The 25,804-nt window shown below is 37.6% G+C and overlaps 1 protein-coding gene across 3 annotated transcripts in view; it reads right to left on the bottom strand.

The window, feature by feature from the left end:
* The window catches only part of SF2 (splicing factor 2), a 57,996-nt gene that overhangs the window by 21,815 nt on the left and 10,377 nt on the right, over positions 1-25,804 (bottom strand). For 2 of the 3 annotated variants that reach the window (XM_067159155.2, XM_067159154.2), the window contains exons 3-4: positions 5,347-5,519; positions 4,226-4,410 (exon numbers count right to left, since the gene is read on the bottom strand). In XM_067159155.2, the coding sequence (XP_067015256.1) occupies positions 4,231-4,410; positions 5,347-5,519 (353 nt within the window). In that variant the 3' untranslated portion in view covers positions 4,226-4,230. The remainder of the gene's footprint in view (positions 1-4,225; positions 4,411-5,346; positions 5,520-25,804) is intronic. The other variant, XM_067159156.2, reaches the window with a different exon arrangement.

Here is a 25,804-nt window from a genome sequence, read left to right as displayed (position 1 = left end):
GAGGGGGTGGTACTGCATAATGCTTAAGACGCCAGTCATTAACAAGGAAATTGAAAGAACTAAATATGAAGTGCCAACTCAGGAAGATGGAGATAGTTTGATGGTAAGAGTTAAGTGTAAGTGAGAAAAAGAAATTTTGAACGTCTAGGATTTCAAGCTAAAAAGACAGTAGCATATGAAATAGTAAATGAATAATATCCCTTAAGGGTTACTTCACTAAGTAGAGAAATCACTATAGAACGAAATTAATAAAAATGTGAATAAAAGTGGTATGAGCCATAATTTAGAATATACTGGAAAGGCACTCATCAAATTTAAGACGAGCAGGTTAATTAGTAGTTGTTCAACCCTCATCTCATTTCTGTACGAGGTCGGACAAATCACCATAGACTTCACAAACCCTCAATCCATATGAAAACACCAGGTAGGTTTGGAATTGAATCCAAGCTTTTGGCATGCAATTTGGTGATCAAAAATTGTAAAACACCACCCCTACTAGCCTGCTGGTCAACATTCTGATCATGAATTTTTTCGAACAAGACTCAAGCTGGCTATACTACGCAGTGCTTAATCATATACAGTAATAAACCAATGCATCGTTTTTTAAGGGAGAGGGGGGAAAATGACTAAAGACGCGGGAAAACTAAATGCAGGCGACATAAAATAGAAGGAAAAAATCAAAATAATCATAATAATGGAGTATGGCCTCCGAAGACGGATGCAGATCTTTCGAGTTGTGCAATAGGCGATCTACGCGCTTCTGAAAATGCCGCTCTAAGATGAATCCTAAAAATGCATAATTCTTGTAAATAAGAAAACTTATAGGGGCCGGTTAGGGGGTCGACGAGAAGTGTTGGCGCCAAGAGGCTAGTAGTGATGCGCGTGAATAACCTGCACACAGCACTCCAGCCACGAGATCCTTGCTCAAGACTAGCAACCGTAATTGCTCATACATTCTCGCGTAACAGGTTGCCTCTTATATGCTTAAGAGTATTCAACTGTCTACATAAATTTAAAAAAAAAAAAAAGTTTGCGTATATTTTTCCTACGTACAATCGATCTATGCGGGAGAATTGTGGCCGAGGACAAATATAAAACTATAGTTCGAGGGACGATAGATGTGGGGAAATTCAACATTGGCTTATATGGAACATTTTTGGGATTGAATAAATTAACGATGGATAAGAGAAAATGACAGTTCCAGGAATGATGCATCGAGGTTCTACTGTAGACTTGACATATTAACAATTGTGACCGCCAGGCAGACTTGCATGTTAATATATAAATATCCACGCAAGCTGTATACTTCTCCGAATTCCCAAAATTTTAAAAACCTTCAATTTTAAACAATATGCTGAATTTCAATATCTGAGAACAAATATATTTGTGTTCTTTTTCCAAGTGTTTACTTTAGACCTACTCTTGAATAAAATCCACTAGGTCCCATTATCACCATTAACCATCTGCTTGCTCCACCTAGAAGTTCACATCCATAGCAATAATGAACTCCACAAAGAAATGGAACAGCTGGAAAGACACCGCCACAAGCAAGGATGGCATTATTCAGAATGGGGAATTAAGGGAGTAGGATTATGTAATTTACAACAGAAAATACATCACAGAAATATAAGGATTACTCAATGTTGCTCTTGATGGAAATGAGTCTCTTAAGTCTAGAAGAGTCTCCAACTCAGAATAAAAACGTATCTTGAATGTCTATCAGATTAAATATACTGAACACCTCAATTAATTGTATTTTGCTAAAATAGTGACAGTTGAAGGCTGCAGCATGTCCTAAAGAAAGTCTTCATATTATAAACACCATCAATTACAGTTTAAATTCACAATTTTCAATGAACAATTTCAAACATCTTTGCATATCATGTCCAGAAATACCACCTTAATTGTTTTAATTTGAACTTTACATTAGTTCTAATGGGTGCCAGTTATTTCATTGGACTACCAAGACATCATCATAAATGCCATGGACAGCACAAAGCAAAACGCACTTCTTCCACACGCAGACCATTCTCAATTGAGTCGCTGACTACTTAAGTCAGTATGGTAAATCCAAGATTATCAGTCACCCTGTGAACTGCCATATTGCTGAAGTCATGTCACTGCCATCCTTTCACACACCCAGCAATGTGACAGGTGCATCACAGTCTTGGTCTTTAGTCACTTATGGCTCGTGCGGTGAGTGGAATATTAGCTCCGGTTTTCCATTACAGAACCACTTATGGACAAAACTGAAAGCCATGTTTCAAAAAATCAAACCAATGACAGTAACGTGAAACTATGGAACTGGCAAAAACCCATTAGTTCAACACTGATGTATCACAGTTCGCTCAAGCCCACACCCTCTCGAGACCAATAATAATTGAGGATAGTTTCCAAAACCCACAGTCTGTTTCATAAAAAATCGAGAAATCCATTGGATGTAATATGTAGGTAGACCTATGTAAGTCACAATATTTTATTCCAGAACATGTGTACTAATATTTCTAATATGTTCATCAGAAACCTGGAATGTTTCTTGCTTTTGATCCCACGCGTTTACGTCCCTGCTTTTCCTGCGTTCACTGGAATCTTGCAGGTGATTCGCTAAACCTAAATAAAGTCCTTTGTACACAAGCTTTATGTATGGAAATTCGCACTTCAGCACAGCTCATCAACACGTCACATGAAACAGCAAACAGGTTAATGGCAGGAGTAAGTTCCAGTTTACAGAAGCGAGTTTTGGAAACTAGCTCCTGAATATTACAAAAGCTGTTAATATGAACAATAAACTTGGTGGAGATCAGTCTTTGAAACCAAGCATAGGCTGGCTAAATAAATCTAAGTTTTGTTAATGGTATTAGATAGCAGGACACGAAAAAACAGCAGATAGTGAAGTACTATTTCCTCATGTTACCACATTCTATTATCAATCTATTCCCATATTCATCACAGCCTTGATCTCAACCCCTGATAGATAGCTGAGTTCCTATTGTAGTTCCCTGGTGAGCTTCCTATCACCATCACTCTTAGTATAATACACCATCATTACCCCCAAAATTATACTTGTATAGTTCCCAAGCCTTTTCTCTAAGCTGAAACTGGAAAGAAAGGAAATTTCTTGCTCTCCCAAGCGATTAACAAGTTAGATCTACAGGACACCACTACACCAACGAAAGATTGTTAGGTGTGATTTCAGATTCATTTCAGAGTATGTCATTTCCACCAGAGAGCAACATACCCACAGTCAAACTGTAAGCACCCCATGTTGTAAAGAAGAAAGGAGAAATGAATAAAAATAAAATTAAAAAAAAAAAAAAAACAACATATGCATGTCAAATTGAAGTAGCAAAGCAATATGAACTCATATTTACAAGAAGTTGTGATCTATAAACAATGTACTTGAGTAACTTTAGAATTCATTGGGGAGGAAAAATAACCAAGCTTTATCAAACATGATTGCACATTAAAAATTAGATACTATCAGTACAGCAAAGTGAAGGTACTTCAACATTACAACAGGACAGAGTAGAACATTTACCATACAGAAAATATTTTACAAATGCAGGTGTTAAAGTCTTTTGACCTTTCCACTCAAAATGGAAGGAGAAAGAAGTCAGATGAAAATGAAAATATTGTATGTTACATATCACTCCACTGTCCATTTCATCATTAACACATGATAAATTCCAGATCATTCAAAACTTGAAGAATCTGCACGTTATTTTTAAAAAATTGTTAATTTCATAAAATCAGATGAATAATGTACACCAACTATGATTTCTTTCCATTATATTGAATAACTTCCTTATGCTTCCAAAATGCCTGTATGTGAATCATTCCTGGAGTAACTACTCAGTGCTCCTAGGTTAATGGATATACAAAACCTAACTCTTCCTTTAACCTGATAGGCCCTAAGAGCAGGTGGATGGTAAAAGAAGCTTTCTTGCATAATTTTCAACCCTTATTTGTTGATGTCCTTTGTGGCAACAATAAGAATGCTGGGTCATATACAAGTCTACAGAAAAATATTAAAAACACCAGCACGTTTAATTCACTTTAGTGAATTATTAAAAAATGAGTAATAGAAAGTTCTTTTTGTGACTGAGCAATAAATAATCACTGTCTAAAAACGGTCTTATGAACTGGGGTTACAATAATCAGATTTTTTGTTCTTTTTCTTATATGAAGGAAAAGGGGAGGAATGGGTTAATTTTAGATTTCTTACACCATTCAGTTGTAGGACCGTGAGCGGGATCTGGACCGAGAAAAGCTACGTCTTACAGGCGAGTATGTAGGAGAGCCACGTCGACGGGGAGAGTAACTGCGACTCCTAGACCGACCTCCACTACCTCGGCCACCACTGCTGCCACCACCATAGTCTTCCTTCACTCGGATGTAGGACACCTCGCCCTGAAAAAAGCGCAAACAACGATGAATTTATTCACATTCTTACATGTACAACTGGAGAACCAGAGAGAAGAAAATTATTTTTCTATAGTTTCCATAACAGAACAATCATTCAGATTAATTTTCACACAAAGATTTATAAGAGAAATGCATATTCTTTTTATATGTTTAAAAGATATATCATAATGACATATTTAAGTCACATCGCAAATTTACGTGGAAAAGCTCTTCTTACTCTCTCCTCTTTCTTACAAAGTAGAACAAGACAATACATATGTTATAGTGAGAGTAAGACACAGACTGTTTGGAAAGGAAATACCTCATCAGACTCTTAATTGTTTATCACAATTCAGACCATGCAAATGAAAATACACCGCCTGTTTCCAGTCACTCGACCGGGTCAGGAATTGAATGGATGAAGCCCCTATGGAGAGGCAAGGATAGGAATTGTGCCAGCTGCCGAAGCCTGTCACACTCGTCTGGGGCAATGATTAATGACAGACAGATGAAATGATATTGGAGTGTGTTGCTGGAATGAAATATGACAGTGAAAACTGGAAGACCCAGAGAAAAACCTGTCCTGCCTCTGCTTTGTCCAGCACAAATCTCACATGGATTAAGTGGGAAATGAACCATGGAACCCAGTGACGAGAGGCCGGCGCGATGCCGCCCGAGCCACGGAGGAATTCAGATCATGTTCATTTACAATTTATATACAGCACACTGAAAGGATAAAGTAAAAGAAAATCCTTCAAAGACTGAATGGCAGATCAGGTTACCACAAGAAAATTAGAAGCTTTTCCCTCATAGGCTAAAACTCAAATGTGATGTGCTGGATAGTGCAGAGTACCACAGAGACACTATACATGATACAGTCAACTTGGCAACTGACAAATTGGTATAAAGGTATTCATTTTTAAAAAAGCAAGCGATACTAACCTCATGAGAGCGGAATCGAGAATCATCCAACTTTTTGACAGCATATTTCATATCTTCGTATCTCAGAAACTCGACTACTCCAGTGCTGTCCTTAAAAACATCAGCAAAACACACATCACCTGCTTCACGCATGTGATCCTTCAAGTCCTGCCAACTGCCTGAAGGAGGTAAACCTGCAACAAAAATTATGCAAACCTTAGAAAAAAATGGCTACTCGATCACCCAAAAATTTCATTAAAAATCGTTCCTTAGTTCAGCTTTTATACACAATGACCAGAAGTGTGTACAGTGTATTTCCTTTTCATATAATGGATGTTCTTGTTTGAAGAAAATGTTTGCGCGTTTAACTTTTTATATGTGAATTTTTTTAATGACTATCACTTGTTAAATATTTTAGTATATGTTATATCTTTAAGAATGATCAAGTTGACACAGAAGTGACATTAGAATATAATGCATCCAAAGTAAATTATTTCATTTTACATCATTTTATGCACGACACAGTGATTGGAATGTTACAGCAACTCTTTGGTCACATACAAACAAAATTGATCAACCAACAGGTTTCTCGCAGACTTAACATGTTTATACTCTTATAAGCTATTTATAGATATATATTTATAATGTATCTGTCACAAGATACAGTACGTATCATAGTTATGTCCAACAATATGACCACACACTTTATCTTCCAAGATAACTCTGTAGAACAAGACAATATATGTTATAGTGAGAGTAAGACACGGACTGTTAGGAAAGGAAATACCTCATCAGACTCCTGTTTATCACAATTCAGACCATGCAAATTAAAATACACAGCCTGTTTCCAGTACCACGAGATGCAAGACCAACCTACAGAAATGGGGCCTTCCTGTGGAGACAGTTTACTGCAAGTGTGGTACTAAGCAGACTAACGACCATATCTTCTACTGTGTTCATCTTCTCCAGCCACTTGTACCATTAAAGATCTAATGAGGGCAACTCCAAATGCGCTTGTCGTGGCCAATTTTTGGTCAACCAATGTTTAAAATTCCCTTGTTTAATTTTTGTCTCTCTTACTTTGTACTTCTGACACGATAAATAAATAAATAAATCTTCCAAGACAGCAATACCTATCATGATCTACGTCCAACAACATGGCCACTAATTTAACACAATTTTATGTTCATAAATAATTACAAGATAATACAGTATTATCCCGCTTTTACATTTTCCGATTGTTTACATTTTTCGTTGGTCCCCAGATGCCTTATGCTCAAAATGTATCAAAATCCTCAATTTACGTTTTGCAACATTTTATGCTTCCCATCATTTCCGCAAAGTCGGCTCTTCAAGACAGGAAAAAATCAAATAAAAATGGCACCGCCACTAATCTGTAACACTTTGAGTAACCCGTGCATGATGACCAAACTGGAAAGCACATACTTTAGAACACCTGCGTGAAACTAGCCGACTGCAAATATCAGGGAAAGCTACACAAACCTGCCTTGAACAGCCGACTTTGCGGAAATAATGGGAAGCATAAAATGTCGCAAAACGTAAATTTACACAATAGCACAATTATAAAGGCAGTGTAGTGTCAACAGTTAATTTGCACTGGACCTTCATTTGAGGTAAGTACTGTAATAGGATTAAGATTATAATACTCTATAAACTAATAACTTGCAAAGCCGTGAATTTATATACCGGCTACGTGAATATTTTGAGAAAGAGCGTGATAACGGCGGGCCACTTCTTCCTGTTACAAAAGTGGTGGATCGAGTTTGTGACGCTTAGTAGGTAGGACAACTGTGAAAAGTGTTACGAAAGAAAAGTGTCCAGTGGATCTTAATACACCTTCTGAAGTGCTGCGTACTCCTGAAAAACGAAGACCAAGACATTGTCCCAAGAAATCACTAGATGCATTTCAAAAGGATGCAATAAGGCAACATATTTATAGTTATTACAAGAGGAGGGAATTTCCCACGCGTGATAAATTACTTGACTTTTGAAAGAATCTTGCTTATTCAGTGGAGGAAAGACCAGTTTAAGTAAAATACTGAGAGAACTTGGCTTTCGTTGGAAGAAATTTTCAGGGAGAAAAGCTGTGATGGAGAGAAGTGAAATTGTAGCATGGCGAGGTAGATTTTTGTGGGAAATTCTGAAGATTAGTCCTGATAGAGTGGTGTGGTTAGATGAAACTGGGTAAATGCCGGACATTCTACAAAACGGTGGCCTGGACAGATTAAATTGTAGCAGGGACTTTCAAAGCACCTATTGGGAAGGGAAGTAGGCTTATTTTGCTTCATGCAGGTGGCATTAATGGATCTGTTCCGGGAGCTATGCTTCTTTTCAGATCAAAGAGCACTCGTGATTATCACGAAGAAATGAATGGGATAACTTTCACAACGTGGTTTAAAAATTCTTTGCTACCAAACATAAGTCCCAATTCCGTAATTGTTATGGACAATGCCCCCTATCACTCTGTGCAACTAAACAAAGCACCGACAATGAAAGACAGAAAAGATATTCTTCAGTGGTTGGTGGGAAATAATGTACCGGGGATATCTGCAGAAATGACGAAGGCGGAGCTGCTACAAAGTGTAAAACCCCATAAGCCTAGATTTTGCACCTACGAAGTGGACTCCATCGCAACGACTCAGGGTCATAGGGTAATTAAGCTTCCTCCTTACCACTGCCACTTTAATCCAATCAAGTTAATTTGGGCACAAGTTAAAGGATATGTTGCCAAAAATAACAAATCTTTCCGTCTGACTGATGTTGAACGCTTAGTGCACGAGGCAGTCAAACTTGTTAGAGCGGATAAGTGGAAAAGTGTTGCGGGTCACACCTAGGAAGATTTACACAAGGCAAAAGAAGCTGATGGAATTGTTGAATGTCGAGTGGATGAAATTATTATTTCCCTGGATGAGGATGATAGCAGTGACTCCAGTAATATTAGTGACAAGGACGAAGACACCGATATTTTTGGAGAGAGTGGCATATTCCCTTTGGATTAGTCCCTGTGAGTACATAATTTGTTTAATTTCATTGCAATATTTTATTATTTCGACACTACTATTCTATGAGCATGTTGAAGTTTTATTGTAACAGCGACGTTTTTATTGCCACGTTGATACTATTTTCAGGTTTTTTAATTCTGACTTATTAAAATTACGGTGATATTATTCACACAGTTCGGTTTTAATGTTATTTTATATTACGTCTATAGCCTACTGTTTTTGAGTTACGGTTATTCTATTCTCTGAGTGTGCTTAATTTTGACTGCAGTGTTTTGTTATTATCTATACGCTGTTCTTGGAATGTGCAGAACTTCAACTGGAATGTTTTGTTATATTTACGCTGTTTGAGTGCAGTTAATTTTAATTGAAACATTTTATTATTATGATTACACTAGTGTTGGTTTTCAATATATTAGAGGTAATTTTCGCACATTTCCGTCGCATTAACACAGAATCTGATCTACGTATACGTGAAATATTTTAGGTGTGTGTGTTTGTTTATATCGTATGGTTCAAAATCGGCAACAATGTCTGAGAAACGTCAGGGCCAGACAGCCAGCGGCTTGACTGCAGCTGGGGAAGGAGTGCAAATACCACCACAGAGTGGAAAGGTACCCTCCTCAAAAGTGAACCAACAGAAACTGAGCGATTAATTGAACTCTGGAAGCACTGGGCCGATTGCAGAAACGGCATTTAGACAACGTCTACGGTTAAACAATGCCTAAGTATGACTGCCGCATTGCAGAGACGTTATTCATCACTTAGACACTGTCTAAAACCGATGTTTAACCGGTCATGTTTAAACACTGCCGAGAGCACTGTTTAACCTCAAATGACAGGAGTGAATCACAATCACAGGTTATGTACCGTGAAATATGTAATTTGTATTATCATGTTGAGACAATTCTGGGAAGAAAGGTTAGTCCGACGGCCTCTCTGTGGGTCGCCCACTGCTAAATCGCAGCAATTCGTTTGACATGCACAGGGAGATAATAAGAAAATAAGGTTCCGCTTTACGAGAGACTTGTTTCTTGAGACTGACAAAGTGAGAGTCCGGTAACTGTCAACTTGAATACAATTCTTGGCAATCGATATATTTTATTATATACATGGGGTAATTTCCATGGAATTATAAATCACTTCGACTACATACATATCACAATTACGTGTCCCGATCGTCTGAGGGCTGTCACATACATCAACCGGGAGAGATTCACTTATATTTACTGCCAAGTAAACACACAATAGTGAAAACTAAAAAGTAGGTTGTATGGGATTATTATATATATAATCGCATAGCTTTTCGGCAACTATCAGATAGGAAAAGGCAAGTGGTGGCGATTATCGTTTAAAGAGGACTGGGGAAGAAGAGCCGTGGCCATAATAATAGCCCTAGTATTTGCCTGGTGTAAAAGTAGGGAAACTACGGAAAACAATTTTCACGGCTGTCGATGATGCGTTTTGAATCTACGATCTCCAGAATGCAAGCTACATCTATAACGCCCGTACAACACACTCGGTTACACATTACTATTGCTTCATCTTCCCTCCGTCGAAGCTACCGTATTTATGAATAGATTACACTCACTGTAACAACATTATAATGAAAGCTACACTTCCTTGTATGGTGGCGTCGCTTTAGTGCCGATAATACTACGAGATTTAATTTGCACCGAAAGAGATACTCTTATCTGTGGGCAAGTCATGCTCAGCCATATTTGAGTAATGTGTAGGAAGACAAACAGCTGACTGGCGTTCGGCGCCCGCACCGACGAATTTCATTGGTAACAAAGATAATTGAGAAGTCTCCACCTTATCAATACATTAATTTATTTACTCTAAAGTAGTAAATTCAGTCAGTACCGGTTTCGATCCCTATGGGATCATCCTCAGCTGACACACAAAGAAATAATTACAAAAACATCACATATGAAAGATTACACCTTGTAAAACTAGTCCAATTAAACCAGACGTTAAAAGTTGTTTGTTAAAATATTAGTGAGTATATCTTTGGTTAAAAGCACCTGCTGTGTGAGGATTTTACATTTGTTTACATTAGTGTTTAGGATATTACACTTAATATAATTGATCCATTTGATTCAAACATTCAGAATTGCTTATTAAAATGATAAATATGTCTATCTTTGGCTTAAAAAGTACTTGCTAAGGCATATCGTCACACTGTGCCTATATTATTGAACATGGAATGAAGTTTGCACTTATACACACTAGTAATTGTAAATTTGTTGTAATGTCTTAAAAATATTTGTTGTTTGAGGCTTATCACTTCATTGTATCTGATCTATGAAATTTCAATAGGATTATTTACACTTTTTCCATTGATATTTAGGATATTTCATTTTTGTATAACTAGTCCAATTGGAACAAACATGAAATGCTTATTGAAATGGAACTTTCTTGGCTAAAAAGTGCTTGTTATATGATGTGTGTTACCTCATGCACCTATTTTATTGTGTATAAAATGAGGTTTACACTTGTTAACAATAGTACTATGAGACTGTTATCGTCTATAGTATATACATGAAAGATTTTTGATCTGACATGGCAAGCCGGTTAAAAGTAGATAAAATAGTAAACTAATGGAATAGGTCCAGTTTCTTATTCATACTGTTGTTTTTACCACTTTGCACTAGTGAATTGGTAAGTGTATGGCATATGTATGCTAAATTAAAGTTTATATTGTTTTTCCATTTATTACAATTTTCATAAATTGCTGCTAGTGATAAAGTTATCTTGGTCTAAAGATATCGTTGAGAAAAGTTGCCTGTGTCGTTGCCGAGTTAAATGGTGACTATTATGAGTTGAATTACGTTAGAAGTGCCGTGCATCTTGATGAAATTTAAATTATATGGTTGTTGGCCAATACACGTTTATTGTGATGATAGCGTGGAGGCTTCTTGTATGTTGTAGGGTGTATGTATGTTGAGTGTTGACGCTGTGTGCTCTGCGCGGCTGCCTGTCGAGATCTGACTGATCCGGTACTGACTGAATTTACCGCTTTACAGTAAATAAATTAATGTATTGATAAGGCGGAGACTTCTCAATTATCTTTATGTTGTAGTAGCAATCAATATGGAGATGAAGCTAATAGACTATGAATTTCATTGGTTGCGACAAGCAAAGAGTTGCATGAAAGATACTTCTGCCTCCATTTTCAAACCAAAATTGAAACTTTAAGGGATGTTTAGTTAAACATCGACTGAACATTGTTTATGCAATGGAAGATCGTGAATGATTTAGACGTTGTTTAGGTAGACGATGACTAAGGCTTAAAACTAGTCATCGTTTCTGCAATCGGCCCATTGTGTACTGCAACTGCGACACACTATACCAGATAGTTTGTTGCTTATTGTCGCAACTTACATTACATTTTTTAAAAGTCTCTTCCGACAGAAAGTAATGTTCACGTTGTTCCTAAAGTTCAAAAACTTCAAACATGGATGTAGCATGTGACAGAGCCAGCTGCATTCAACAGTGACATGGCATATCACGAGTCACTGTCGCATCTTATCACCCCAGCCCAGTGGACGATTGTGCATCCCTTTATATCTTGGTTTAAACTGACGTTGCAAGCTAAGTACTTGGTGGGCACTTACCCTAAAACTGCACCAGTCGGGTAAAGTTACGAAATATGTCCTTGTCTTTATGTAGACTCCTTTTTCAGCAGTTTGTAATGAGATCGTAAACCCTTTGAAACTTGTGTCTGGAGAGAAACCCTAATAAAGGATTCTGTAAAAAAAATTCTCGTTAAATCACATTTAAGTTATGTGATAATGCCATATTGCCTGGCTCCATGCCTAAATGGTAATAAACAAGGAACTTACCAACTACAAAACTTTCACCATCATGCCCTTTTCAGGGAGAAATTATCTAACGAACAGGGGTATTAATTTCACATCCAGGTATTTACAAGTGTATCATCACTGAAATAAAATGAGCTTTCGGTTCACGAATAATTTATTTTGCAAAAGAGTCTGGTGACAACTGATTTACCTTCAGTTTGTAATTATGCGAACTTCCGATTGAAAAGTTTCTTCACAACACCTGTGGTGCGATCAAACTTAAAACTGTGGTTATGCACTATAGTATGGAAGGCAAAAGATGCGTCCTGGGCTGCTAATTGCCTTCCCACACCCAGTTTTCGTATGTACATATACCTTGATACTGCTTTTTGACATCCAACTCTCAACAAGTAATTTATGTTTTTTTAACTTAACGCGCTTTACTAGGTTCAATCTTCACCGTGCCCAATGCAGAATTTAGCATTATACAATTTCCATTCGGCATTTTCCCAGTGTCCTCTAATGAATAGGAATTCTTTTCTTATTCATGGTACACACTTCGGCATGATGATGGATACAGAAAAATTGTCACAAACCAACACTGCTATTGTCGGAACATAAAACATGCACACACCAGGAACAGGAACATAACGGTCCTCTCATTTCTGTAAATAGTTTTAAAAACTGCAATTGTGGTTAGAGTAAGCAAAAACATCGTAGTTAAAATAGGAAAAGACAAGAATTATCCCGTCAGGTTTATAGCACCTGAAAAGAGAAGAAAGATGGTTACAAATATACACTCTTTCCAACAGGACACTATACGCAACAATATGCGTGTTACAAAGGAAAAGAATATCCCATCATTGCTAAACTACACAGTTATCCCAGAGAAGCTTGGTTATTTAAAAAACAAACAATGCTTAGGAGAGTCATAAGAACTTCAGGTTTCCATTACAAGAAAATGAACAGTACACAAATTCTACTTTTTTTAAACGGACAATTCTGCTTGACAATGTAGGTTCCTGAGGCAAATACTAAAACATGATTTTGAAGAGATACAGTAAATCGGTTGGTTGAAACATGGATGAACACCATCAATTCTGTGGCTTAAAGGCTGGATAGATGACAAGGTCAGAGAACAATGAGAATCCCACTGGGCAAGGGTGGCAGAACTATTATTTTACACACAGGGTGCAAAGAAGTCACCATATATCCGCCAATGTCTTGTTGTTTTTCTTTGCATCACCTCTCATTCCACACTGGTCATAACCAAATTCATTCCTCCCCAGCAGAATTACTACCACACCTGGATATTGTACATCAACCTTCTACAGACGTCATCCCCTTCAAACTCTATTCCTCCAGTATATACAATCCACCATCTAGTGGTTTAGTGCAAGTGTGTCATAACCTACCCAATGCTCCTCTTCTCGCCAATGTGCCTAAACTGGCTGAATAAGCCTACAAACCGAGACGCACTTCAGCTATTTTGCCACAACAGCATGGGAGTCAATGAACACGCCATGAGATAACTTTTCTGCACTTTACTTTACATTGCAGCGACACAGATAGGTGGGATAGGAAAGGCCTAGGAGTGGGAAGGAAGCGGCCGTGGTCTTAATTAAAGTACAGCCCCAGTATTTGCCTGGTGTCAAAATGGTAAATGACAGAAAACCATCTTCAGGGCTACTGACAGTGGGGTTCGAATCCACTATCTCCTGGATGCAAGCTCACAGATGCGCTGAGATAATGTTATCAAATTGAATTTTTGAAATTCACAGCTGACTAAAATTCCTTGGGTTATCAAAACTTCATCTTATTCCCTCAGGGTTTATATCTTTGAAATATCCTAGAAGTCTTTATTACGCTGTTGATCTTATTCTCGATATAAGTGCAAGCAGACTTTAACCTGGAACTTGAATCAAATGTTTTGGAATCTTTGGTAAAAAGGAAATGATTTGTTAATACGTTAGAAAACGTTAACTTTAATACAGTTTATATCATTAAAGTTGAATGTGTTTGTGGAGAGATGAAGTCTGTAGATTTTTGATTCTGAGATAAACAATTTGCTTTAAATCGCATAGACACAGATGGATCTTATGGTGATGATGAGATGGGGAAGGAAGCAGCCGTGGCCTTAATTAAGCCTGGTGTGAAAACTGAAAGCCATTCTGCTGCCGACAGTGGGGTTCGAACCCACTACCTCCCGAAAGCAAACTCACAGCTGTGCGACCTAACTGCATGGCGAACTTCCTTGGTATTACTGAGCCAAATTTATCTGTGGAAAAATGAATGTTCTCCAGAAATCAGATAAGTAAACTTGTAAAATGACTCTGTAACACAGCGTTTCCAACTCAGGCTTATTCCAACAAATTGGATAGGTTGTATTTAGAACTCTTAATGTGGATATTTTTGGTTTTCCTTTTTTTAACGTTGTTCCACTTTGATCTACTATCCTCTAGTTGAACGGTTTGTATTTGCTAAAATATTTCTTCCCACATAATTGCAAAAATAAAAGGAAAAACCTAGGAAAACCAGGTCAATTTTTCAAGCCTGATGTGTTTTAGACATCTAGATCAGATGAAATGTAATATAAATGACTACTACAAAACATTCAATGAAAACATTTTCCGGTGAGCTACCTCAGAGAAAAAAATTAGTGATATTCTACGTGGTGCTTTTCCACTTAACCCTCTCATGATGAAGACCTCGTATGAGGTCGTTGGGAGTTCTCCTGCATTTTTATGCATGATTTATTATTTCATAACACCTTCCCTATCACAGTCGATCTAATACATACAGTAGTGATACCTCTGTTTTTCATACATAAAGAGACAGTAAAATAGGTTATTTTTCTTTTTTAACAATTAGCTTTACATCGCACCGACACAGACTGATTTTATGGTGACGATGGCATAGGAAGGGGCTCCTGGTGATCAGCGCGATATATTTAACATCAGGCACTGTGGTTTCAAACGCCAAAGTAAAATGGAGAATAACTTGATGATCCAGTAATTTTCTTCGGTTGGGGGAAAGTAAATATATAGATAAATATAATATAATTCAATATAATTGAATAAGTAAATGTGCTCCTATAGGCAGCTGGCAAGTCACTGCAATAGATCTACTCATCTTCAACTCCTGCACGATTATGGATCTTCTTATGTGTTCGATTATGATATGACTTTGTGCCTGACAGTGTTTAAAAACTAGCTCATTTAACCGTTCTCCGCTATTCATAAACATTATAAGACTTTGCCAACACTGCGTGTGCCATACTGCCGCTCAGAAAATTATGCACTGTTTTCTTTTAAGTGACTTACATTTTACTTCTAAATTTTACAGTGTCTACCCCCGTTCATTTTTATATCGCCTCTTCTACTGATCCGGAGTGTACTTGATCTTTCATTTCCTTTTCCTATGCATTGTATTTCATCTTTTAATCGGCTGATGATGACCTGGACTAGGGTCGAAACCTGTACCACTTCTACTTATTATTAAATAAGAATGTAATTCACTACATTTCTTATTCTTTTGTATTGAATAGGTTGAATCTCTTTATCAATTATTTCAATTTTAACTGACTGTCCTTGTTGTTAGAACCTATGACTAGGTCATTATGAACGGGCAATTGTCGCACAGGAATTATACTTATTTAACATTGAAAAATATTTAATCTTGCTCCAATTACTTAATTATCCATTACACACGTTTTCTTTAGGTTTTACTTTGAATATCTGGTTGAATTCTTTAAAACACATCTCTACTGTACTTTGACACGAGAACTACGCTGACTAACACTATAGTTCTGTTTCTATGAATTTCGACTTGAACCGGATGTCAGACATTGGTGCCAAATTGTTACAAGTACAAACAGCTGATTCACAACACTTAACACGAACAGAAATGTATATACTCGAGCGCATGTCCAGAATCAATTATTCTTCGTAGCAACTTGCATAACTCATATAAGATGAAAAATAGCACATTACATATTTAGGATAAGGCTAAAAGATGAAATGAAATGTTATATGGCTTTTAGTGCCGGGATATCCCAGGACGGGTTCGGCTCACCAGGTGCAAGTCTTTCTACTTGACTCCCGTAGGCGACCTTCGCGTTGTGATGAGGATGAAATGATGAAGACAACACATACACCCAGCTCCCGTGCCATTGGAATTAACCAATTAAGGTTAAAATCCCCGACCCGGCCGGGAATCGAACCCGGGACCCTCTGAACCGAAGGCCAGAACGCTGACCGTTCAGTCAACGAGTCGGACGGCTAAAAGATGAAAATAGATCAATGCTCGAACAGATAAAATGCGAGAAATTAAAATGAAATTTCTATTCACCCTCGAGAAGAGCTCGCTTTGCTATTAGATTCAATTTCTCTTAAGCACGGAAGAAATACTACAAAGGATGGCGAACAACTTTATGCCCATGCCTCCTGACTATTTCATCCACCATGTAAACTGGGTACTAGGGCTTGTTTTGTTTAACAAGATGTACGAGATCCTGCCTTTCCCCATGTAATCGCGAACCAAAATATTATGCTCCTTCAACCACTCATTGAACTCATTATTTCTAGCCGTCATTGTTGGTGCTTTGTCAAGACTGACCGAGTGAACTGACCAAGAACATTAGCCGTCATTGTTGGTGCTTTGTCAAGACTGACAGAGTGAACTGACCAAGAACATGAAAAGGACAGCACAATACAAAACAGCTGATAGCTCGTGGCTACAGTAAACAACAAATTGACAACATTGGTAACCAGAACTCGAGTCTAACGCACTGTATTGGAGCGACCGGCTGTTGTTTATTAATTCACTTAGCCTCCGCCAAAAGGCAGCGCTCAAATGTCAAGTCGAAACTCATAACTGAATTAAAAGTGGCAACATCTCGCTCTCTTCAGCGTCAATCCCATTTTAGTCTCGAGAAGACAATAGGAACTACAGTTAATGACAGGTTAGGTAACACAGCACATAAGTATGCATTACAGTCAGCGACAAGGTACTATACGTTACAAAAATAATGAAATGCACAACAAGTTACCAACCTAGTTTAGCCGTTGCAAAGCACCGCAGGATTCTTTCCAGCAGACGTGACTAGCGCGATCCAGGTGGCAAGTCTTGGCTTCAGTTGTGCCGTTTAAAAATATTGTCAAAATTTATGGAAATGCTTGCAGTACAATAAATAGCAGTAAAATATGCTGGGTTTGCCATTCATTAGATTTCCTAAAGATCTTGAGAGGCAGTAAGTCAAAGCAAATGTGTGATAATTTTTTATTATGATTATTATTATAGTTGCGTTCACAAAATACTACTCCAACTCCCAGTAAACTCAGAGTTCACTATCCGTTCACGAAAGGAAAGAGTTAAATCTATAAGGTGTTCAGAAAATGCATTAAAGTTAACTCCGAGTGTACTCTTTTCACTCCGCGTAAATAGGTAGGTAGATTTAACTCTACATGCGCAGTAATGCATTCATTGGCGGCAGTGAAAAAAAAATATTAAAATACAAGTACAAATATTAATGACATGGCAATGAATTCAAATTATTTTCTAGTTGTCGACAAAGGATGTTATATATTGAATAAAGGATATATTTGGGTCCAAAACAAGAAAAGTAGGTACCAATTTGATAATCGGCAGAAATAACATGATAGAATTTCTACAGGAATACCCATGTTATGATCACCTGATTTATTGCAACTGATTTATTAACCTCAAATTTCTAAGATTTATTTGGCAAGTGTATAATATGTAACTTTGCTATTTTGGACGACCTTCTGAATGAGACCATTTATCAGAAATACCACACAGTGGATTTATAACTCTCACGAACACAGATCTGTATGAATCGGGCGTTGCTAAGAGCCAAATTACTACGGCGAGTCAATAAAAAAGTCCCAAACTGAATTGAGGCAAAAATAATCAAAGTAACTTTCTGACATTTCAATTTTCCACACATTCACCCTGTACATTCAGGCACTTATCCCATCTCTTTACAAGTCCTTAAAAGCCAGCAGCAAAGAAGTCCTTTGGTTGCTGTCGCAGCCAACGTGTAACCTCATAGATTACGGCATCACCTGCATCAAAATGATAGCCAATCAAATTATTTTTTAGGGGCTCAAACAGATGAAAATCACTGGGGGCTAAGTCAGGACTGTACGGTGGATGTTCCAAGCGTACCCAATGACCAGGACACTCCCCATCTCTGATGCTTTTCCTTCCATGGTTAAACTTCTGGATCCAATTGAACACAGCTTTCCGTGAGAAACAGTTTTCACCAGACAGGATGCATTTCACGATGCACTTCTGTGGACAGTCCTTTGGCCCACAGAAAACGCACAACTGCACGCTGTTCTCCTCGTGTACAGTCAGTAATACAACACGTGCAATCGTGCACTAACAGCCTGCGAGATGTCGTACGAAAAGCATATATATGCTGCTATCTGCTGGCAAAACTTGCGCGCATAATTTCAAATGGTATAAGGCACACACATGTTTGCGACTTATTTATTGACTTACCCTCATACAACCATAACTTGCTTTCGTGGTTCATGCAGGGGTCTTCCTCGATTTTGGACTTTAAAAGTTTAGGACTAACGACTCTTAGCAGATGTTCGAGTCCTGGTCTAGGCAATCAGAAATGTTGCTTAAATTAAACTGCGTCGTAGTTGCTAACTTAATCTACATATCCAGTTACTCGAAATGGCTTATCATGCACCAGTGCAGAGCCGATATATTGGTATTCATCATCATCATCAGATTCTTCCTATGAGATAAAGAGTAACGGACGCTGTTTTAAGACAACTCTGAGAAAAGCAGCACACTGCTATGAAGAAACTCACCTGAATAACAAAGGCCAAATTCTCTTCACCCGAGTCCATTGTCCTCGTTTGAAAATACATAATTAGAATTTTATTACCACAATTCTATATGAACTACCTGTAATTAAAGAAAGACGAAACGCTGATTAACCTTTTGATCAGTGAGTTTAATATAATAGGAAAAGCACCCGAAAGAGCATATACAATATGATTACATCAAATTTGAAATTATTCTTTGCTAATTTGCGTGATGCTTTTGGTCCTTTTTGAACATAACACAATATGGTATTTTTCGCAGCACTTTCCACAGAGCGAACATATGCAATTCCCGTTTGGTAGGTGGAATTTCTTATTGGTACATAACTTGTGGTGGTAGCCATGAATGGCTAGTCTTGTGATTGTGTGTCTTTGTTCTTCGTTAGCGTTTGTCCATGATCTGTCTTGCATTGCATCGGTACTGTAAAATTCCAAGTCGATGTCCATTCGTTTCCTTTGTCTAGCAGCTAGAAGTGCCTGGTAAGCATCAGTAGATGGCAGGCTTAGCTTATACCCGATATCCTCTATGAAGAAGGTCTCTCTTGCTAATTCATAGGCAAGTCTCGATGGTGCATACTTCCCTATTCGCAGGCAGTGCTTTATGAATCTTGCTTTCACCTTCTCAATTCTGTCGAGGTTCTTGTACGTTAGATTTTCCCATATTAGATCAGTGAGTTTTTGGTGACACCAGGAGTGAGTTTTTTCTTGAAAATTCTGAATTGTTAATTTTAAGTTATTTTGATTCTAACTTTTCTCTATTAATAAAATTACATAACTGATACCTTCAATTTAATTTTATTCAGTGGCGTAGACAATATTTTCTCAAAATATTGAAAGGAACAATAAAATTAACAAAAACATAATTCCTCTCTATAGGTGACCACTTTTGTAGCCTTTGCAACACACTGACTTGACAGTTTCACCCATCAAAATGTCTTTAGGGTATGGTACTCTTCAAAACAGGGGTGTACGCACAGGGGTCTATCACTCAACACACATCCACTTAGTGTCTGTTCTTTTGGGTGGTCTCTTCTTCGTGTGCTGACACACAAAACACCGCTGTTGTGGTTTCTGCTTTGATTGCGTTGGGGGTACTGGTTTAGGGAAATGATGTCCAGAAGTCTCAAGCAGTCTCCTCCTGAAGGTGGTCGACCTCCTTTTGTTGGTTTCCTCTCCACTGCAAATTCCTCTAGTAGCTGATCTATAAGGCAGAGATGTAAGTCAAGTAGTTGTGGACTTTTTCCAGTCTTCACCTTGTAGATAATGTAAGAGTTCAGCGCTGAAATGTCTATCAGGTAAAAAAACAACTTCACATACCATTTCAGTGTTTTCCTGTCATTTGCAGTGAAGCTTCATATCAGCTTTGTCAATTGGACCCATGTTCTCATTATAATCCAGTACACTCAAGGGTTTCTTTTTATTCTGCCCTGTGGCGTGATCTGTTTTACCTGTTTCTACCATCACGTTCTTGTGTATGCTGGTTAGCATGGTAACATCCCTTTTGTCATGCCATCTTTGCGCCAGCATATCATTGGTGTGCCATGAAATACATTCTCCCCTTTGAATTTTCTTCGGGAAGTCTGGCATCCCTGTTCTGTTTTTTCTGTCTGTGCCACAAGCTCCAGTATTTTCCTTGTGTAAGTACTCAAAAAGATCTGAGCTTGTGTACCAGTTGTCGAAATACAGGTTGTGACCTTTGCCAATGTAAGGTGCTGTCAAAGTTTTCACAACTGACCCAGACACTCCGAGTTTTTCATCTTGTTCAACTTCCGTATCTTTCCCAGCATAAACAATAAAATCAAGGATAAACCCAGTTTCACAGTCACAAAGTATGAACACCTTTATACCAAACCTGTGTCGCTTTGATGGAATGTATTGTTTCCATTTTAGGCGACCTTTCCATGCAACAAGGCTCTCATCAATACAGATATTTTGGAAAGGATAGAATATAGATCGGAATATATCTCGGAAATAGTTTATTATAGGCCTAATTTTGTAAAGTCTGTCACCTGGGGGTTGTAGATTATTGTCTGAAAAGTGAAGCAGTCTTAGAATGAGGGAAAAATTGTCGAGAGAGATCACTTTACCGAACACGGAGTTTCGATCAATTTATTTGTTGACCAATAGTCTTTCATCCTGTTTTTCTTCACATGGCCCATCAACAAAACAGTTGCCAGGAAAACAAAGATTCTCCACGGTTATGCCTTGCCACTAATGTAACTTCGACTTTTCCTTTACGTCCGTATTTTCCGTAACAAATAAGTAGTACTTGTTCATTTCTGACACTATCAAGTTCATAATATTGCGATCTACAACTTCTTCGAAAATCGACACTTCAAGTCTTGACTCATTGTCATTATCATTCACACGAAGATTATCACTAACACCTGAATTTGAAGCATCAAAATGAGCAGATAGCATAGGAAGAAACCTACCTACACAACTCCACTTTCTTTTTTCGGCTTGAACAGCTGACAGCTTAGCCTTCTTTGCGACAGCGGGTTGCACTTTGTCCTCAGTTTCCGTGTTGTCGTCTTCCGAGGAATTACCTATTTCACTCTCATCGGACACAATATAATCACTATCATCGCATAAATATCAATTTCATCATCAGACTCCTCGTTAGTCAAAATATTACTTATATCTTGCGGAGCAAGCCCGCATCCTCGACTTGATCCCGCCATTAGCACGTGTAGAAGATAGGAACCTTAAAAGGGTCCACCTTTTCAATACAAGTAAAGGTTATAGTTTATTTACAACATATATTTACACTTGGAACTAGTTTCGACGCTGTTTGGCGTCATCTTCAGCCAAAATGTGGGAAATAGGCTAGCATGTAGACATTTATATTACAAGGTGTTACATTAGTGTGATTAAATGAGAGAACATGAAGACGCGAAGTACAATGTCAGTTTCAAAGTGGTCATGAAGGGTGAGTCAAAATTGTATAAACATGAGATAACATAATCACTTAAACAATAAAACATATAAACATATAAACTGTAACAAAACCATGCAGAAGTACGAGATGATTGGCATTGGAGATTTAAATTATTTCACACTCTTCCATTGAATGTTGCCTGCCGCGAGTGTAGTACAAAACATAGGTTATATTTCAATAAACACAATCTTCTCAAAAATGTACATAACATTATGAAAAATATTTGGGTTGAGGTGAAATTTGGCAGAGAGAGCGTTTGTTTCTACGGAAACCAGAGATAAGGGAAAATAAAAATTATGTGTATTGTCAAGGAATAGACGTACAATGCACTCACAGGCAACAACAATAGAAAACAGTCCCCGGATGTTGTCGTAATTCGTAGCAAAATCTCGTAAGAAATTAGGTTACGTTACTACAGACGCGGCGACAGAACATGCGAGATGTAACAAAACATGGAATAAAATTCGCTGAACATGTCAAACATCCCCCAAATTGTTCTAGAAACCCACCAGTACGATGTCAGAAAACAATTTCAAACATTCAACATGAAACATGAATAGACGGCGATACTATTCAGGTGCAAACTACGAGGACGTAAATAGACGGCAGTACTCCCGTAGGCCACGCGCAACACTGCCATAAATAGACGGCAGTACTGCTCAATGGGTTAATAAAGCAAACGCCTGAAAAGCCTTACATCTGATCTGTTTTTTGACATGCTCTATTGGTGGAAAAATATCTGATTCCCTCCTTGGGAACTTAGAATTTCCATTTATGGCATATGGAAACTGATTGGCATCTGACCTGCAGTTCCTATAAGGGAGATCAAACATTCCTTCATTTTACGCTTCTCAGTCACAAAGTGATGAAAATGGTTGAAATCATTAGTCATTTTTGGCATAATGTTGTTCGTCGAAGAGAAAGTCCATTTCTCTTCATAAAATTAACCAAGTCTCAACTAAACTTCAAATCCGAGACACTGATTCCATGTGCAGCGGCAATTTCTCATTCTTATTTCCTTAGAAACGGCTTATCCAACGTTGCGTAACAAAATCATATATTTAAGCAGATCTTCCTCTACTTGCGGAATAGCGCGCGTTTCATTTGGACACAATACTTGCTGCCCGCTGCCCTATTCCCATATGTTTCGGCGTAACTGATCACAGCGAGTTTGTATGATGCAGTATTACAGTTAAATTGAAATAATAAATATGGTAGTTCAACCTATTCAATACAAGTAAATAAGAGATGTAGAGATTACATTCTTAGTTAATTAAAAGTGGAAATGGTACTGGTTTCGACCCCAGTCTGGGTCATCATCAGCCGATTATAACTCGAAAAACAATGCATAAGTAAGAAAGAAGTTAACGGTCAAGCCCACACAATATCAGTTGAAGAGGCGATATAAAAATGACGGGGGTAGGCACTGTAAAATTCAGACGTAGTGGAATGTAAGTCACTTAAAAGAAGTAATGCGTAATCTTCCAAGCATCAGCACGGCACACGCAATGTTTGGCACTGTCTCACAATGTTCACGAAAAGCAGAGAACAGTTAAATGAGCCAGACTGCATACACCGTCAGGCACAAAGTCACAACACAATCCAAATATAAAGATCTAAAGTCATGAAGAAGCCGAAGACGAGCAGCTCAACCGAAGTAACTTGCAAGCTCCAGAAGATCGGCGCAGTATTTACAACATCAAGTGCTGTAGTTTCATACGCTGACGGAGATTGAAGAATAGATTAACGATCATGTATTTGCTTGGTTCACGAAAATGTACCTATATATATATACTTATAATACGATTCAATATAATTGAATACGTAATTATGATCTTCAAGATTTTTAGAACAGCTGATGTGAAAAAACAATAGTGAATAGAAAAATATGGAAAAAAACGCAATACCGGAAACAAATGGAAACGTGTATGCACAGTGTGCTATTTCTTGAATATAAAAAAAATTCAGGGCCCAAAATGAAGGTGGCAATGTAGTTTTTTTTAGGGGTGAAAAGAAAAATAGGACAAATTAATAAAGAAAGAAGATTAGCGGATAAGAAAAGATTAAAAGGGTTTAAAGTTGAAAGGTGGTGAGAAAGGATAAGATAGGGATGAAGGAGGGGTAGTTTAGGGTGGGTTACTGGAGGTACAAAATGTGGGTAGGAACTTTGTAAGGCATGGAAAATTGAATTCAGGTTTTGAATTTTAGAATTTTTGAGAAGAATTAGAAAGTCAAATAGGATGTTGGGTTTTTCAGAAATGTCCTTTAAGTTGAAATTGGGGTTGAAGTATTGGTCAAGGTGAATAAAACAATTTTCAGTAGCGTTTAAGAGGGGGCCTTTGTTAATGATTTTAAGTATTTTCATGCAGTATTACTCGAATACTGTGGACTGACAAACAATTTTGAGATCACAGAATATCCTGTACCCCAAACACTCGTAAAACTAGTGCCGTGGGATTTCCTACTGGCTAATAACAGCACGTTGCACTGTATTTGGAATGCCTGCTTTCGCAATATGAACCCTGCTACTTGAGTAGTTGAAATCTTTATTTCGTAACCCATCCGGAGCTGCGTGATGGATGTTCGAAGTTGTGGGTGCGTTAAATACGAGAACATTTCTTTTTCTCCACTTAAGACCCAAAAATATTGGGATGCATGAATTATGCAAGGGTGTTAATTACGCGAGAAAATACGATAGTTTCCTTCATCAGACAGTAAAATGAAATGAAATTTATAGGTATCTATGAACAATTTGAGAAAACATTATGTTTTTGGCCATAACGAGAAAAACATTCAACTCATTAAAATTATGCACTTAAATTCACGAAACTACCACATACAAAACAATTCAATATGTCCCATACATTATTAATATATAAAATAAGAGTTTTGTCTGTACATTGCTCAGAATTTGAAAATAGTGGTATTTCTGTATCGGTCATGTCCATAGTAGCACATCAAAGAAAAGAAAAGAAGAAAGAAAAGAAAATGCACTTTTTACTTTTCCGTAATTTCTGTCTGTCTGTCTGTATGTACACGCATCACGAGAAAGCGGTTGAAGAGAATTTAATGAAAATCGGTATGTGAAGTCGGGGGATGAGCCTCTACAATCTAGGCTATAGATCATTTTACTCACGCTGAGTGAAGTGGTAGTTTAGGGGAAGGCTTAAAATTTAATTCTCAACTATTTATGTTATTAGTGGTCTAATGAAAATCGGTATGTGAAGTCGGGGGATGAGCCTCTACAATCTAGGCTATAAATCATTTTACTCACGCTGAGTGAAATGGTAGTTTAGGGGAAGTCCTAAAATTTAATTCTCAACTATTTATGTTATTAGTGGTCGTATTTTAAAGAAAATGGGTATGCAAAGTTGGGCAATAAGTTGTTACAATCTAGGCTATCAATAATTGTATTCACGCTGAGAAAAATGGTAGTTTAGGGGAAGGTCTAAAATTTAATTCTCAAATATTGTTGTTATTAGTAGTCCTATCTTGATGAAAATCGGTATGCAAAGTCAGGAAATAAGTCGCTATAGTCTAGGCTGTAAATTATTTTATTCACGCTGAGTGAAATGGTAGTTTAGGGGAAGGCCTAAAATGTAATTCTCAAATATTTCTTATTAGAGGTGTAATCGATGAATGCTACATAACTAAGGTTATATAGTATTAAATTTCTTATTATTCATGTCTTATACATTATTACCGTACTGGCTTTGATCGCAAACATGTTCATGAATGTGGATTTTTGTTACTAAGTCCATATCAGCGCCGAGTAACGAGAAAATGGGTAAACAGTATTTAATGGAAATCGCTATGTAAGTCGGAGAATGTGAAACTACATTTTAC

The sequence above is a fragment of the Anabrus simplex genome, chromosome X (genome assembly GCF_040414725.1).
Source record: "Anabrus simplex isolate iqAnaSimp1 chromosome X, ASM4041472v1, whole genome shotgun sequence".
In the NCBI taxonomy this organism is placed as follows: domain Eukaryota; kingdom Metazoa; phylum Arthropoda; class Insecta; order Orthoptera; family Tettigoniidae; genus Anabrus; species Anabrus simplex.
This window is presented reverse-complemented; position numbering and strand designations above follow the sequence as displayed.